Source organism: Papilio machaon, chromosome 7 (assembly GCF_912999745.1).
Source record: "Papilio machaon chromosome 7, ilPapMach1.1, whole genome shotgun sequence".
NCBI classification, from domain to species: Eukaryota; Metazoa; Arthropoda; class Insecta; order Lepidoptera; family Papilionidae; genus Papilio; species Papilio machaon.
Genome location: NC_059992.1, coordinates 2036056 through 2053000, shown reverse-complemented (window position 1 = coordinate 2053000; position 16945 = coordinate 2036056). Strand labels below are relative to the sequence as shown.

The window sequence follows — 16945 nt, the reverse complement described above, 5'->3', positions numbered from 1 at the left end:
TGTAAAATGAAGGATTTCAAGGTAAAGCTAGATTTATATTTTATGGTTTTGAATACATGTATTTTGACCACCTTAAGAATTAACGCAATTAGAAATATTATTTCTTCTACATTTATGTTGTTTTTGATTTACATTTCGATCATTCCAGGCTAAAATTAAGAATGAGTATTAATTTAAAAACCGTATTAGAGGATATGTGAAAGGAGTTCACTCAGATATGAAGGTTGATGAAGATATATGGAAATGTAGTACTATTAAATACTTTGCTGACCCTACATTGAGAAAAAGGCAGTGACATAAGGATCAAGTTAACAAACATGTGAAAACTTTTAAGATTAAATTTGTAACATGATATCAAAAGGTAAGCCAATAAAAGTATGTTTTGATAACAATATAAAATCAAAGTAATAGAATTAAAAATTGAAATCAATTTTATTTCAGAACACTATGACTTGGATCCTGGGTCTTATAAACTATACATTTAATTTCATCTTACTTGAATTTTATTAACTGCATCTTTTGTAAAGGTAAATATCATACTGCAATTATATCATAATGAATAGTCCAAAAAGTTCTCTAGCGTGTTCCAAAAATGCATTCCAATTTGTTTAACTGTGGACCTGTAAAATAAAAATTAAATATATGTTATATAAAGAATACCCTAAAAACTTTCAGTCGTTCAGATTGTATTGCTTTCAGGCAGTGGTAAGATGGTGTTTAGCCAAGATCTTTGGTTTTGACTAATGTCCTATTAAACAATTACTACTGTAAGAGTAAAATTTGAGTCTCAATAAAAAAAAAAAAACAGTATGCTAAATAACTAACTGAAAATGGTATTTGGCCTCAGATAAAATCTATAAGCTAAATACATTTTAATATCATTACAGATGCAAATGTAACACAAGCTAGAGATAATTGACTATTGAGTCTGTTATTAGCCGAGGCAGGGACAAGAAAACAATGCACAATCTCTTTAAGTGGGAAATAATCATCTCCTAATGATGACTATAGTTATGAAATTGACTAAAACAACTGGTAAACAACTTATTATTTTTATCAAATTAATTAGTAATCATAATGATGACTTAAACAAAATTGTTATGAGATTGAATGTGGATGGTTACAAAGATAGAGGAATACCAAAGAAAGTATGGATGGATTGTGTGAAATAGGATATTTGTGAGAAGGGAATTTATATACAACGGCTGATAGAGATGTATGGAGGAGTAATACATATTGAGCTGACCCTCCGTAGAAATAGGGACAGGTTGATGATGATGAATGAAAGGAAGCCAGCTTTTTTTAATGCTTTTGTCCATGTATATATTTTATAAAAAAATCTTTGGATTTTTAAAAATGGAAATACTGGTTGTGGTTTGGAAGTGCCACAGACCGTTCCACAATTCACCTGTGTGTTATAGTAAATTTTGTGAGAACTGAACTGTTGAGGAATGCTAGCCATCCAGGTGGTATAGTTGATCCATTTGACATTCAGTTGTAAAATGTGTATTTACATAAGGCCCTTCATACACAAGGTAATATAAGTCTTTGAAACTCGACAATTTTAATCACTAAGCGACTTACGCTATATGTCATAGAAGTTTGTACACAGGCAAGAGTCACTGACATTTTATTCTGTCAAGATTGTCGAGAGTAAAGTCGTTTCGATTTTCAAGATATTGTAGCAAATTTATACACCACTAAAACTACCACCACTGTCACTTTGAATCAAAAGATCGACCTCATCTATTGGAGAGAATAATGTTTTGAAAGACAGAATACAGGACGATTATCAAGAGAAGAACTTGAAGATATGTTATATATACAATGTCTTATTAATTTTTATTTTTGGTGTATTTTTAGAAGTAATTTTGAATTATTTAGCTAATTCTTTAGTTTATATTATATATTATTTTAAGATATTCCCAAGCAGGGCTGGCGACAGGCAGTCGGCCAGCCGTAAAAACTTAAGCCAAAACTTTAAGGTTTATAATACCTTGTGTGCCGACCCCACGTGAGTGGGAAAAGGCCAGGGAGATGATGATGTAGCAAATTTATACAGTTGACATGTAGTCGCTATACCTGTACTGACAGGATAGACGATTCGCGTCGATGATTCAACGTTGTACAGAACTCGTGCAACGCAACGCATGTACTAGTGTCCCATCATATACTAGTTTACGTTGATGACGTAGTTTACGATTTATGTTGCCTTGTGTACTTGGCTTATTGTGTAGTTGGAATGGGCATGATAGTTATCTAAATATATAACAGTGGTAAACGCCAGCGACAACAACATTTGTTGCTTGAATGGGTCGACTGGTGCAATACCATGACCACACCAAAGCTAGACGTGAAGTAGAAGAAATTCTGCGTTTCGTCTCGTATGGTGCAGGAGGCCTAATTTTACTCTTTTTTCCCTTCCCACCTTTTTCTTATAAGGAAAAGATGGGAAGGGGAAGTGGATTTGATGTAGGAGGTGACGTGTAGGAAGGAGTATGTTCTCTTTCTCTGCGACGGTGGAGACACCGTCGATTTAAGGTAGGCAACTCATCTGCAATTGTAAATGTCTATGCTTGCTCATTTGTGCTTGTCAAAATCCTTAGTCAAAATGTGAATGTTAGTGTATAACACAATTTTCTAAAGTGTCCGTTATTTATCATAGTTTTCTCTGCTTGTTTCAAAGTGTCAAGAATTAGAAAGCTTTTATCTTTTAATGTTTCCATTATTGCTATAATTACTATATTTTAAGTCAATGTCTTATCAAAGTGACATTTACAAATGACAATGGGATTAATAATATTTAACTGCTCCTAATAGTGGTCAGTTTGTGACTTAGCCTTAAACATGTTTGTCGTGATAGTAATTTTCATATCACTTTGTAAAAGTCAAGATATTTTACCTCAACAGGATAATACGGATTTGATATTTTGCATTCGGAATATAATTTTACACAATTTTCAAAAAAAATCAGTTATAACTTACGTCGACTTGAATTTTCCAGATGATGATATTATAAGAAATATTCATGATATGAATATAGTGACAATCATATCTAGAACTACAAGAAAACGTATAAACCAATATAATGAAGCTTATATTATAATGGTTGATAATTTCGATATTTTTAATGATAAATTTAAATATCTCACAAAAGAGAAAGATTGGAATCCTAATGTTTATTTTCTCATTGTATTTAAAGAAATAAATACAAAACTATTAAACGATTTATTTAATACTTTACTTAATTACCATATCCTAGAAGTGGTAGTGATTGATTCTAAGGAAATTCAATTATTTACATACAATCCTTTCGACAACTACAACTGTGGAAAATCTTTTACAAGCATTATAAAACTCGACGATTGTGCTACTGTGAATATAACAAGTTTGTACTTTTATAAATTTCATACTGGTCTCAAGAGATGTACTTTTAACGCGGTGGTACCACATTGGCCACCATACGTCATAAATCCAGAAACAAATGTCGGACCAGTGAAGTTATTAGGAACTGAACAATATATTATGAAAATTTTAAGTCAATTGGAAGGCTTCAACATTAATTACACTTATTCAGATAATGCAGAAGAATTTTCAGTTATAGATAATGATATGAAGGCAACTGGTTCATTGAGTTTAATTCAAAATAAAAAAACAGATATGATATTTGGCGGAATGTTGTTAACGTACGAACGGGGGGCGGCGTTTAGTTACTTCTGTGGACATCACCCATTCATAGATAAACTGGACATCATGGTCAAAAAAACAGGCCCTCTACCAATTTGGCGAAATTTATATTTGGAATTCACTTACGTTGTCTGGATTTTATTGGCGTTTACATTTTTTACATTTTTTGTTATCCTTGTTTCGTTTTGTATCAAAGAAAAGTGTCGAATATTTTTAATAATGTGGGCTATTCTTCTTCAACAAAGTTGTAGATTACATTATAAATTTAAAGTTAAATGCTTTATATTTCAATGGATCCTATTCTCTTGTCTGGTTAATATGTACTACCAAACTAATTTAATGGGTCTCACAACACACGTGAGTCATAATTATCAGATTTCTAATGAAAAAGATCTCCTTGAATTTAAACTTCAATCATGTGTCAGTTCTGTTATAAAAGAAGTTGTAAGAATTACAACCGGGAAGGAATACGAATCGGGAAAGTATTGTGACACATTTCTAAACAGTTTGGACACAGTCAGTGAAGATGATACAAAGTACACCGTAACCCTGTATTCGATATATAATTATAATAAATTTAAATACACCGATGATTACGGGGATCCTCTTCTGTATGCTTTTAAAATACCTATATATAAAGTAATGTATGCGGTGTATTTCTACAAGGGATTCCCAATGTTAAATATACTGCATACTCACACGTTACGTCTACGTGAAAATGGATTGATTAAATATAAAATGGATGAGTTGTTTTATGAAAATTCAAGAAAAACGTTCTTTGCTAAGAAACAGTTTCAAGCTCGATTCATCTTTCCGGGATGCGTTTTAATGATCGGCCTTGGATTGGCAGTGACTTCGTTTATAATTGAATTATTAGTCGATTATATTCAGAGAAAAAGAATGAATAATGTGATATTTATCCATTAAATGTATTTGCTGTGTTTCATGTTGAGAAACATGTTGTCATCATTTATGTTAAAAACAAAATAAAAACAATTGACGAAAGAAATAGTGTTACGAGTATTCATTTGTTGTGATAATCCTTTTTCCATAATGGATTGTTGTAAGATCGACAAGGCTATCTGTACCGGTGTACATAAGTCAAACTAAATTATGACAACTCACTAGAGCCAATCTGTCAATGTCAAAGTATCGCAAATTTGTACTGTAAGACTGTAATTGTCAAGTCATTTTTTCTTTTGGGTCGTTTTCTGTGCTTAAGTAAGTTTTATATATATTCTGACAGAACCAACTGGTAGCAGCACCTTGCCGGTTCAGCTATGTCCTTGTTTGAATATGGTCCAAAAAACTTACAAACCAAATACGTTTTTTTGACTTATCTGACCATTATGTGAAAATTAGATCAAAGTCTTAGCAATAAGAATGTTAGTATTTCAAATAAGTTAGGTTACTAATGTAGTATATCATTAAGTATTCCTTAAGCCACGACTCTAACTTAATTAATTAACAAGAACTAAAACATCGTCGAAGTAATCCATAAGTTTATAGGGCGAAGTTTCTAAGCTAGTTAACTTGTAATTAAGATTCGTCTTCTATTTGAGGTGTTTTGTTTACCATGAATGCGATAGTTATAAATACTTTTTTTTATTAAGCATTTTACCTCCATAAAAAAACCGATTTCTGAAAACATATAAGATAATAAAGAAGAAGATGTTCATGAGTTTTTTTAAATATGAGAAATTCCTTTTCGTTAAAGTTAAATTAAATAGTTTTCCGTTAAAGTCATTATCAGCCATGCGTCACTACTGAGGGGAGCGAAGTCTACCATAATTTAGGGATGACTAGGTCTCAGTCTGCCACTACTGCCCTGTGAGGATGTGTTGACTTCACACAAATGTTTGAATTTCTTCGCATATAATATGTGCAGGTTGCATCATTATGTTTTTTTAATAAGGTGGCAAACGAGCAAACGGCCAACAGGATTCGCCGCAATAGCGAGGCGACCGTCGTTACCGTTGTTGTTGTTGTGACCGTTTCCTTCATTGTTAAAACGTCGGGTAAATATACATATTATGAAATTCGAAAATCGATAAACTCATACATGTGGAGGATCGAAACAGGATCTGTCGATTAAAATATGATTAAATCCTGCGTCAAACTTGATGAAAATATACACTCCGAACTCACTCACATCTTAAGAGACTCTACACACGAAATTCTATAAAAGTCGGTATCGACAGCTTCGAGCATACGTCGGTCTTAAGACAGCTTGTATTGTTTTGTCATTATTTCGTGACAAATATTTGTTCCTAAACATAAAATACTTAATGTTTGAACTATAATGTTACGTACTAAATGTGTTAAGTTCAGATAATAAATCTCTTGACGATTTCAAAATTATTGTGAGGCTTACACGATATTTATGAAAAAATAATCACCACCTTTTAGCCGACCTTCTTTCTACAATTTGCCTGTATTTTTTTGTGTTATTACATAGTGACTTTTCAATCCTTACTAATTTTATAAATGCGAAAGTAACTCTGTCTGTCTGTCTGTCTGTCTGTCTCGCTTTCACGCCAAAACTACTGAACCGATTTAAATGAAATTTGGTACACAGATAGTCTAGAGCCTGAGAAAGGACATAGGCTATATTTTAACGCGAAAAAGGGGTTGTAAGGGGTTGAAAGTGGGGGTGAAAGTTTGTATGGAATTATCGTCATTTTTGCAGTTAGAAGCTTGAAATTTATTTTTAAGGCAGCTAATTTGATATGAATAAATGTGAAATAATTTTTTTGAAAAAATTTTACCCCCAAGGGTGCTACATAACAAAAGGGGGTGAAATTTTGTATGGCAATATGTGAGGTTTTGGTGAATGTTTTGTTTTATATGTTTTGCTGTTACCCTTACCAATTTTTAGTCTAGAGCCTGAGGAAGGACATAGGGCACATTTTAACGCGAAAAAGGGTTTGTAAGGGGTTGAATGTGGGGGTGAAAGTTTATATGGAATTATCGTCATTTTTACAGTTACAAGCTTGAAACTTATTTTAAGGCTGCCAATTTGATATAAATGGATATGAAATTGCATTTTTGTAAAAATTGTATGGTTAATGTGAGGTTTTATTCTTATCAATATTTATTCTAGAGCCTGAGGAAGGACATAGGGCACATTTTAACGCGAAATAGGGGTTATAAGGGGTTAAAAGTGGGGGTGTAAATTTGTATGGAAATATCGTCATTTTTACAGTTACAAGTTTAAAACTTATTTTTGTGGCTGCTAATTTGATATAAATAAATATTAAATTCAACGTTTGAAAAAATGTTACCCTCAAGTGTGCTAAATAAAAATAGGGAATGAAATTTTGTTTGGTAATATTTTAGAGATTTGGCACGGTCCTGGCACACCTCTCTCTATGTTCTTCTACATCCATACATCAAATCATAGCACGTCGGTTAAGTAAAATAATTAGCCTTAAAAAATTCTATCCGAAGACAGAATTTCACGCGGACGAAGTCGCGGGCACAGCTAGTATATAAATAAAACTCATGAAATTGTAATTCTTATCAATGGTTTAATGAATACAATAAAAACATGTCATATACATATGTTTAATTATACATTTAATTTTTGTAACCAATTTACTATGTTTGGTTAAAAAAAAATAATGGAAAAAGACGAAAAAAAAAGACGAAGTCGCGGGCGACCAGTTAATATAAAAACACACATTAACCGTGGGTTTCCACAGAAAACCTGTATAAAAGCATTTTTTTACCATGGTTTCTAAAATTACGCGTAACAGATTTAAGGCAAGTAAATTTCATAATACTTTCTTTTTCGCTCAAAATAATGAATTATAATTTCAATGACTAGCGTTATTCCTGACAATAAAACTCCCACTACTAAAACATACCACGGCAAGATAAACTGTGCCTGAAATGCTTGTGTACCAAATTTATATTTTTTTGCTTCTTCGTGATACAAATCTCTTGAATTTTTCTGTATTAAACCACTTTCACGTATGCGCAATGCATTGTAACGTAGTATATCCATATTTGGGAATCCTTTATAGAAGTACAACGCATAACTAATCTTGTTAGTTGGTATTTTAAATGAATAAAGGAGAGGATTGCCAAAATCATCTGTATAGTTATATCTATTAAATTTATATAGTGAATGCAATACTAAAGTGAACTTTTTATAATTCTTACTCACAGTGTGCATACTAGTCATGATCTTGTTACAATCTTCATCCATATCTACGTCATATTTAGTTCCAGTCATAGAATTAATCAGTCCTTTTATATTATTAGAAATACAGGGTTCCATTTGATACTTCTCAAGATCTTTTGCATTCGAAACCTGATAGTTGTAACTAACGTGTCTGGTGAGACCCGTCAGATTAGATTGATAGTATGTATTGATCAAGAATGCGAAAATTACCCATTGAAAAATGAAACATTCCATTTTAAAATTAAAAACTTTTCTGTAGCCTTGTTGAAAAAGGAGTCCACACATGATTAACATTATATTACATTTATCTTTAATATGGAACAGAATTACAAATATTGCAAAGAAAACGAAGAAAGTAATAAACAAAAGGACCCAAACCGGGTAAGTAAATTCCAAGTAAATATTTTTCCAAGGTGCTACAGGTCCCGCTTTTTTCACTAACACCACTAATTCATCGGTGTAAGCAAGATGTTCGTAGAGATAACTAAAAGCTTCAGCTCTTTCGCTTATTAGTGATATTCCTCCAAACACTATATCAACATCTCCTTTCTGAATAAGACTAAAGACGCCAGAAGCCGACATATCCTCTTTCACGACGGAATATATGTCAGGATCGTGTGTGGCCGCAAATTTAATTTTAAAACCTTCACTTTCAGCTAACATTTTCAAAACAAATTGTTCCGTTCCTAATAAGTTTGTAGTGTAATTTCTCATTTTAGGCTTAATAGAGTATGGTGCTCTGTGCGTTGTAGCGAAGTTAAAAGTACACCCCTTGAGTATTTTATCAAGTTTCGATGAATAAAAGTTTGCTATACTAGTGTTGGAACAATTATTGAAACATTTGATGTTAAAATATTTTTTACCACAGCCGTTATTTTCGAAAGGATCGTAGGTGAAAATTTTAACATCGCTTGTGCCATTTATCGTGATCACGTTGAAAACATGGTAACGTATTAGAATATCGAACAAGTCTGTCAGTGGATTTGGAAAATTTTCACGAAAAATAATAATAAAATAGACATTCGGCTTCCAATGTCTCTCTTTAGAAAGCTGTTTAAATTCCTTTTTGAAAATTTCGAAGGATCCAGCAGCTATAATGTAAGCGTTATTGTAATGGTCTATACGTTTATCTACCTTTCTGGATACCACAGTGTTAAAATTCATTCTTTGAATGCTTCTCACAATATCGTCCTCTTGATAGTTTAAATCAACATAGGTGATGGGAGAACCTTTTTGAATCCAATGTGATATAATATTCTCAAGGCATGTTGAAAGACTTGTGTTTTTCTCCTGGATCAAAAATGCCTGGCATTCATATAAACGAAATGTGAAAAATAATAAATACACAATAAACATTGTGAGAGTTAACGTTTCCTTCTGCAAAATACATGCAGAATATATTTTAGCGAAGTAAAATAAATCCAATCCAATTGTATCAATTCATACCAGAAATAGATAATTTTATTTTATTTCTGTGAATTTCAGAAGAGATATACTATGTCCGGCGTCGGGTGATATTATGAATCCGTCCTTACGTTTATTTCTGATTGCGTGATGTCCAACTCTCGGTACTTAGTAATGTGTAATTTCGTTGTATGTTTGTAATTATACAGTGTATATCCTTACTATAATTAAAAAGAAATAAGTGCAGTAAAAACATAATAGTGTATGGTATTTAAATGTCGGGGAATCCGTTACAATTCACAATAGACAAAGAAATATATTTTTAACTTTTATTGCATTTGTTATCTTTCACAAATCTAAAAAATTACGGTTTTATTTTGTTTAAAATAAAATTTTTAGTACTGAAAGTGACTAATTGAGTCCTTTCATTTTGTGCTGGAGGAATACATGCAAATTAAAAAAAACCCTGGTCTAGCCCATTGCCGAATGATTGGTAGGCCGAACGGCCCAACAGGAAACAGTCTCATACGAAAGGTTTATTTCATTACAAATTTATTTCGAAGGAGAAATATAAAAGAAAAAGAAGTTGTAATAAAGAATATTGTAAAATATATAAAATTGTTAATAGATTAGGTTAATGTTTAGGTTTAATAGGTTAAGGTAAATAGTTTATAGGTATCAGTTTAAGGTTGCTCGAGTATACTGGATGAGGACTCCAGAAGACTAGCCGCCGTGGTGATCATGAAGGATACGTTTAGAAGTGGACGACTTTGAGCTGATTAAAAAAAAATTAAGTTTCATAAATTCATGTATGAAGAGAACCTAGTAAATATTCTACCCAATAAACAACATCGAAGTATAATATCCAAACAAACTGAAAGTACAAATATGAATAAACAAATAAAATCAAAAATAGGAGCTTGAAAAAAAGTATGCTTGGATCTTGTCAAATGAAAATGCAGAGTAAAATTATTGTTTATTTCATTTAAAGTGAAAATATTTTAAATGAAAAGTAATATGCACACGGAACTCTGGATGCAATAACGACAATCTTATAAGATAGGAATCTCGTGAACATTTACTACTAGTAAAAACAGTGACATTAAACTCTGGAAAAGAATGAAAAGGAAACATAAATCACACTCGTAAAAGTATGAAGAGTGAAGTCACAATACTTTTGTACTTGTATATGTTATATAAAAAAATTTAAAGTCTTTTATTTCTTGAAGTACTATAAATTAGTGATTCTAAAACTACTTAATTATATTACATTTCATCATCATCATCATCTCACTATACGTCCCCACTGAGGGGCTCGGAGCCTACCCTAGGTTAGGGGTTAGGTCATAGTCAACCATGCTGGCCCAGTGCGGGTTGGTCGACTTGACACATATTGAACTTCTCAGATACGTGCAGGTTGCATCACGATGTTTTCCTTCACCGTAAGAAATAATATTACATTTCAATTTAGTTAAATTTAAACATTTTTATATGTATCTATTTTTTAATTTAAATAAGTAGCAAAGTTTTTAATAAAATTGTGTTTTGTACTCATGTCTGCGTACTTGCGAGAACCTCTTTGTGAGTGAAGACCTCCTCTAACGCCAGCCATTTTTCTCTTGATTTGGCTATTTCTATCCAGTGTGACCATGATTTTTTTCATCTGATTTTTTTCACGCCAGTTTTTGACATACTGAAAAATTTGAATATAACCAAAAGATTCGTTTATCGTACCATCAAACGATATAATGAAGACTCTAGTGTAGATGACAGGTCAAGAAGTGGTCGCCCTCGTTCTGTTAGGACTCCAGCAGTGATAAAATCTGCGAAGGCGCGCATACAAAGAAATCCCAAACGTAAGCAGAAACTGTTGGCCCTTCAGATGGGGTTAAGCAGAACCACGGTGAAAAAGGGTGTTAAATGAAGATTTAGGGCTTCGTGCATATCGAAGAAAAACAGGACATCGTTTGAATGTTCGTCTAATGTACATACCTGAGACTGAAGAGATGCCGCGCTTTGTTGAAGCGGTACGCGGGAAAAAAATATCGGGAAATTCTTTTTTCGGATGAAAAATTTTTTACCGTAGAAGAGAGCTACAACAAACAAAATGATATGGTGTACACAAACAGTAGTGAAGAAGCGAGCAACCGTATTCCGCGTGTCCAACGAGGTCATTTTCCATCCTCGCTCATGGTATGGTTGGGAGTTTCTTATTGGGGCTTAACAGAGGTACATTTTTGTGAGAAAGGAAAAGTCGTGCTCGCAGCGGGCAGCCGCCGATATTGACATGGACCTCGTTCGTGCTGCGATAGACGACTGGCCGCGCAGATTGAAGGCCTGTTTTCAAAATCACGGAGGTCATTTTGAATAAACTTTAGTGTCATAAGAATCTATGTTTTGTTAAGTTCATTTTGGTATATAAATGGTCACATAATGAATAAACATGTTTCAATTATTTTATATTAAACATGTGACAGAATTTATGACCTGAGTAGGTATATATTCTGACGGAACCAATCGCGGTAGCAGCGCTCTCACCGGTTCAGCTACATCCTTGTTTGAATATGGTCCACAAAATTTACAAACCAAATATGTTTTTCTGACTTATCCGACCATTATGTGAAAATTAGATCAAAGTTTTAGCAATAAGAATTATTTCAAATAAGTTAGGTTACTAATGTAGTATATCATTAAGTATTCCTTAAGCCATGACTCTAACTAAATTAATTAACAAGAACTGAAACATCGGAGAAGTAAACCATAAGTTTATAGGGCGAAGTTTCTAAGCTAGTTAACTTGTAATTATGATTCGTGTTCTATTTGAGATGTTTTTATTTACCATGAATGAGATAAAGTTGTAAATAGTTTTCGAGATAAAGTGGATAAACTCATACATGGCGAGTATCGAAACAGAATCTGTAGATTACAAGATGAAAAAATCCTGCGCCAACGTCGATGAAAATACATACTCCGAACTCACATCTTAAGAGATACTATATATGTCGGTATCGACAGCTTCCAACATGCACGTCGGTCTTAAGACGGCTTGTATTGTTTTGTCATTATTTCGTGACAAATATTTGTTCCTAAACATAAAATACTTAATGTTTGAACTATATTGTAACGTACTAAATGTCGTGTTAAGTTCAGATAACAAATCTCTTGACGATTTCAAAATTATTGTGAAGCTTACACAGTATTTATGACGAAATAATCACCACTTTTTAGCCGTCTTCAAAAAGCAGTAACCTCCTTCTTCTTTCTACAATTCGTCTGTATTTTTTATGTGTTATTGAAATGAAAAGATTTATTGACAAAAGGAATGTTTGATTGTTGGACAGTTTATATTTGGCGATATAGATTAACAAAGTTCGCTTATTTCTAAAATTTCTATTTCCTATAACCCTCACACTAGGCTAAGCCTGTATCGTGAGGATTATATAAGGTACAGATGAGTTATCAGATTGTTTAGTTTATCCGATTAAAATTCAGATTATCCTCGAGTTCGCCGTAGGACAACCGTAGGAGTTTTTAATGTCACAGTGCATCGCCACTCTGTTATATGTAAAAGCCTTGACAAAGAGACCGTGGCGATACGCGAAGGAAGTATTCACTACTGGCATGCTCACTCTGTAGACCCTTTTATCTCGTAAATATTTGTAGTCAGTTAGCCAGGGGCAGTTAATATTATGCGGTGCATTAACAATGTGTTTTTTAAACATAAAGCTTTCTTACGCTAAGAACACCAGCCTCTTTGTACAGTTTGTATGTAGAATATTTATAGGACTTTCTAAGCATGGTTTTGAGGACTGATCTTCATACTATTTTCCATAATAACTTTTTAAGATATAAATAAAACTCATGAAATTGTAATACTTAAAATATAATAATAATAAAATGATGAATATAATAAAAATTATGTCATATACATATGTTTAATTTTAATGTAATTTTTATAACCAATTTACTATGTTTGGTTAGAAAAAAAATAACGGAAAAAGATGAAAAAAAAAAGACGAAGTCGTGGTCGACCAGTTAATATAAAAACATACAATAACCGTTGGTTTCCACAGAAAAACCTGTATAAAAGCATATTTTTACCACGGTTTCATTAAGATAATAAGAGTTATGGCAATGAAAACTAACCGTAACAGATTTAAGGCAAGTAAATTTCATAATACATTCTTTTTCGCCTAACAAAATGAACTATCAATTCAATGACTAGCGTTATTCCTGACAATAAAACTCCTACTAATAAAATATACCATGGAAAGATAAACTGTATCTGAAATGCATTTGTACCAAACTTATGTTTTTTTGCTTCATTTTCATATAAATCATTAAAATGTTTCTGCAGTAAACCACTTTCACGTATGCGCAATGCATTGTTACGTAGGATATTTATCTTTGGGAATCCTTTATAAAAGTACACCGCATAAATAATCTTACTAGTTGGTATTTTAAATGTATAAAGGAGAGGATTGCCAAAATCATCTGTAAAATTATATCTATTAAATTTATATAGTGAATGTGATACTAAAGTGTACTTTTTATAATTCTTACTGACAGTTTGAATACTAGTAGTGATCTTGTTACAATCTTCATCCATATCTACGTTATAGTTAGTTCCAATCGTAGAATTTATCAGTGTTTTTACAATATTAGAAATACAGGGTTCCATTTGATACTCCTTAATATCTTTTTCATTCGAAACCTGATAGTTGTAACTAACATGTGTGGTGAGACCCGACAGATTAGATTGATAGTATGTATTGATCAAGAATGCGAAAATTACCCATTGAAAAATGAAACATTCCATTTTAAAATTAAAACCTTTTTTGTAGCCTTGTTGAAAAAGGAGACCACACATGATTAACATTATATTACACTTATCTTTAATATGGAACAGAATTACAAATATTGCAAAGAAAACGAAGAAAGTAACAAACAAAAGGAACCAAACCTGGTAAGTAAATTCCAAGTAAATATTTTTCCAAGGTGGTACAGGTCCCGCTTTTTTTACTAATATCACAAATTCATCTATGTACGCTAGATGTTCGTAAAAACAACTAAAAGCTTCAGCTCTTTCGCGCAATAGTAATATTCCTCCAAAAACTATATCAACATCTCCTTTTTGAATAAGACTTAAGGCACCAGTAGCCGACATATCCTCTTTCACGACGGGATATATGTCAAAATCGTATGTTGCGACAAATTTAATTTTAAAACCCTCAATTTCAGCTAACATTTTCAAAACAAATTGTTCCGTTCCTAAAAAGTTTATAGTGTCATTTCTCATTTTAGGCTTAATAGAGTACGGTGCTCTGTGCGATGTAGCGTAGTTAAAAGTACACCCCTTGAGTATTTTATCAAATCTAGATGAATACAATTTTGCTATACTGGTGTTGGAACAATTATTGAAACATTTGATGTCAAAATATTTTTTACCACAACCGTTATTTTCGAAAGGATCGTAGGTGAAAATTTTAACATCGCTTGTGCCATTTATCGTGATCACGTTGAAAACATGGTAACGTAGTAGAATATCGAACAAGTCTGTCAGTGGATTTGGAAAATTTTCACTAAAAATAATAATAAAATAGACATTCGGCTTCCAATGTCTCTCTTTAGAAAGTTGTTTAAATTCCTTTTTGAAAATTTCGAAGGATCCAGCAGCTATAATGTAAGCGTTATTATAATGGTCTATTCGTTTATCTACCTTTCTGGATACCACAGTGTTTAAATTCATTCTTTGAATGCTTCTCACAATATCATCATCTTGATAGTTTAAATCAACATAGGTGATGGGAGAACCTTTTTTAATCCAATGTGATATAATATTTTCAAGACATGTTGAAAGACTTGTGTTATTCTCCTGGATCAGAAATGCCCGGCATTCATATAAACGAAATGTGAAAAGTAATAAATACACAACCAACATTGTGAGAGTTAACGCTTCCTTCTGAAGAATTCATGCAGAATATACTTCGCTAAAATCAACCCAATCCAATTCTGTCAATCCATTCCAGAAATAGATAATTTATTTTATTTCTGTGAATTTCAGAAGAGATATACTATGTCCGGCGTCGGGTGCTATTATGAATATGATATACCGTTTATTTCTGCTTGCGTGATGTCCAACTCTCGGTACTTAGTAATGTGTAATTTCGTTTTATGTTTGTAATTCTACAGTCGTACATCCTTACTATAATTAAAAAGAAATAAGTGCTGCAGTAAAAACCCTATAAAGTATAGTATAGTAGACGTTTAACGTCGGAGAATCCGTTATTATTCCCAATAGACAAAGAATTATCATTTTAACTTGTTAGCATTTGTTATCTTTCACAAATCTAAGAAATTACGGTTTTATTTTGTTTAAAGTAAAATATTTAGTACTTTTATTACTAATTTCTTACATTTTATGCTGGCGGAATACATGCAAATTAAAGAAAACCCTGGTCTGGCCCATTGCCGATTGATCGGTAGACCGATCTGACCAACAGGAAAAAGTCTCATACGAAAGATTTTTTTCATTATTTATTTATTTATAAGGAGAAGTATAATAGAAAAAGTAAGTAGTTGTAATTATTAAAAGAATATTGTAAAATATATAAAATTGTTAATAGGTTAGGTTAATGTTTAGGTTTAACAGGTTAAGGTAAATAGTTTATAGGTATCAGTTTAAGGTTGCTCGAGTATGCTGGATGAGGACTCCAGAAGACTAGCCGCCGTGGTGATCATGAAGGATACGTCTAGAAGTGGACAACTTTGAGGTGATTAAAAAAATATAAGTTTCATAAATTCATGTATGAATAGAACATAGTGAATATTCTACCCAATAAACAACATCGAAGTATTACACTCAAACAAACTGAAAGTAAAAATATGAATAAACAAATAAACCAAAAATAGGAGATTGAAAGGAGCTTGAAAAAAGTATGCTTGGATCTCGTCAAATGAAAATGCAGAGTAAAATTATTGTTTATTTCATTTAAAGTGAAAAGTGATATGCACACGGAACTCTGGATGCAATAACTACAATCTTATAAGATAGGAATCTCGTGAACATTTAGTACTAGTAAAAAACAGTGACATTAAACTCTGGAGAAGAATGAAAAGGAAACATAAATCTCACTCGTAAAAGTATGAAGAGCGAAGTCACAATACTTTTGTTCATTTACATGTTATATACAAATAAAAAAGCCTTTTATTTCTTGCAGGTACCACACATTAGTGATTCTATTTATATTACTTTTAAATTAAGTTAAATTTAAACATTTTTACATATATCTATATATTAATTTGAATAAGAAAGGCTAGGTATTAGCAAAGCTTTTAGTAAAATTGTGTTTTGTACTTCATGTCTGGGTACTTGCGAGAACCTCGTCGTGAGTGAAGGCCCCCTTCAACTCCAGCCATTTTTGTCTTGATTGGGCCATTTCTATCCAGTGTGGCCCTCCTTTTTTCTTTTTGTCCTCTTCCAATCTACTATAAGGTTGTCCTCTCTTGCGTTTTGCTTGAGGGCCTTTCCACCTGGTAATTCTTTTAGTCCATCTCTGGTCCTGGAGGCGAGCTACTTGCCCGGCCCATTTCCATTTAAAAGTAAGTGCGTGTGTTAATGCATCAGTTGCTTTAGTAGATTGTCTAATTTTTGTGTGACGGATT

At 32.4% G+C, this 16945-nt stretch overlaps 1 protein-coding gene and 1 long non-coding RNA gene across 2 annotated transcripts; one reads left to right on the top strand and one right to left on the bottom strand.

Annotated features, from left to right (window-relative positions):
- Positions 1–186: 186 nt before the first annotated feature.
- Positions 187–1037, top strand: LOC123721155. Its single transcript, XR_006756160.1, has 3 exons — positions 187–361; positions 442–527; positions 888–1037. It is a non-coding gene; the product is annotated as an uncharacterized LOC123721155 (long non-coding RNA).
- Positions 1038–13631: 12594 nt separating this feature from the next.
- Positions 13632–15221, bottom strand: LOC123721127 (the record flags this gene model as incomplete). The annotated part of the gene is made up of 1 exon (XM_045678609.1): positions 13632–15221. A coding segment is annotated over exon 1 (1590 nt), but the record flags the coding sequence as incomplete, so codon positions are not given.
- Between the last annotated feature and the right edge of the window lie 1724 nt (positions 15222–16945).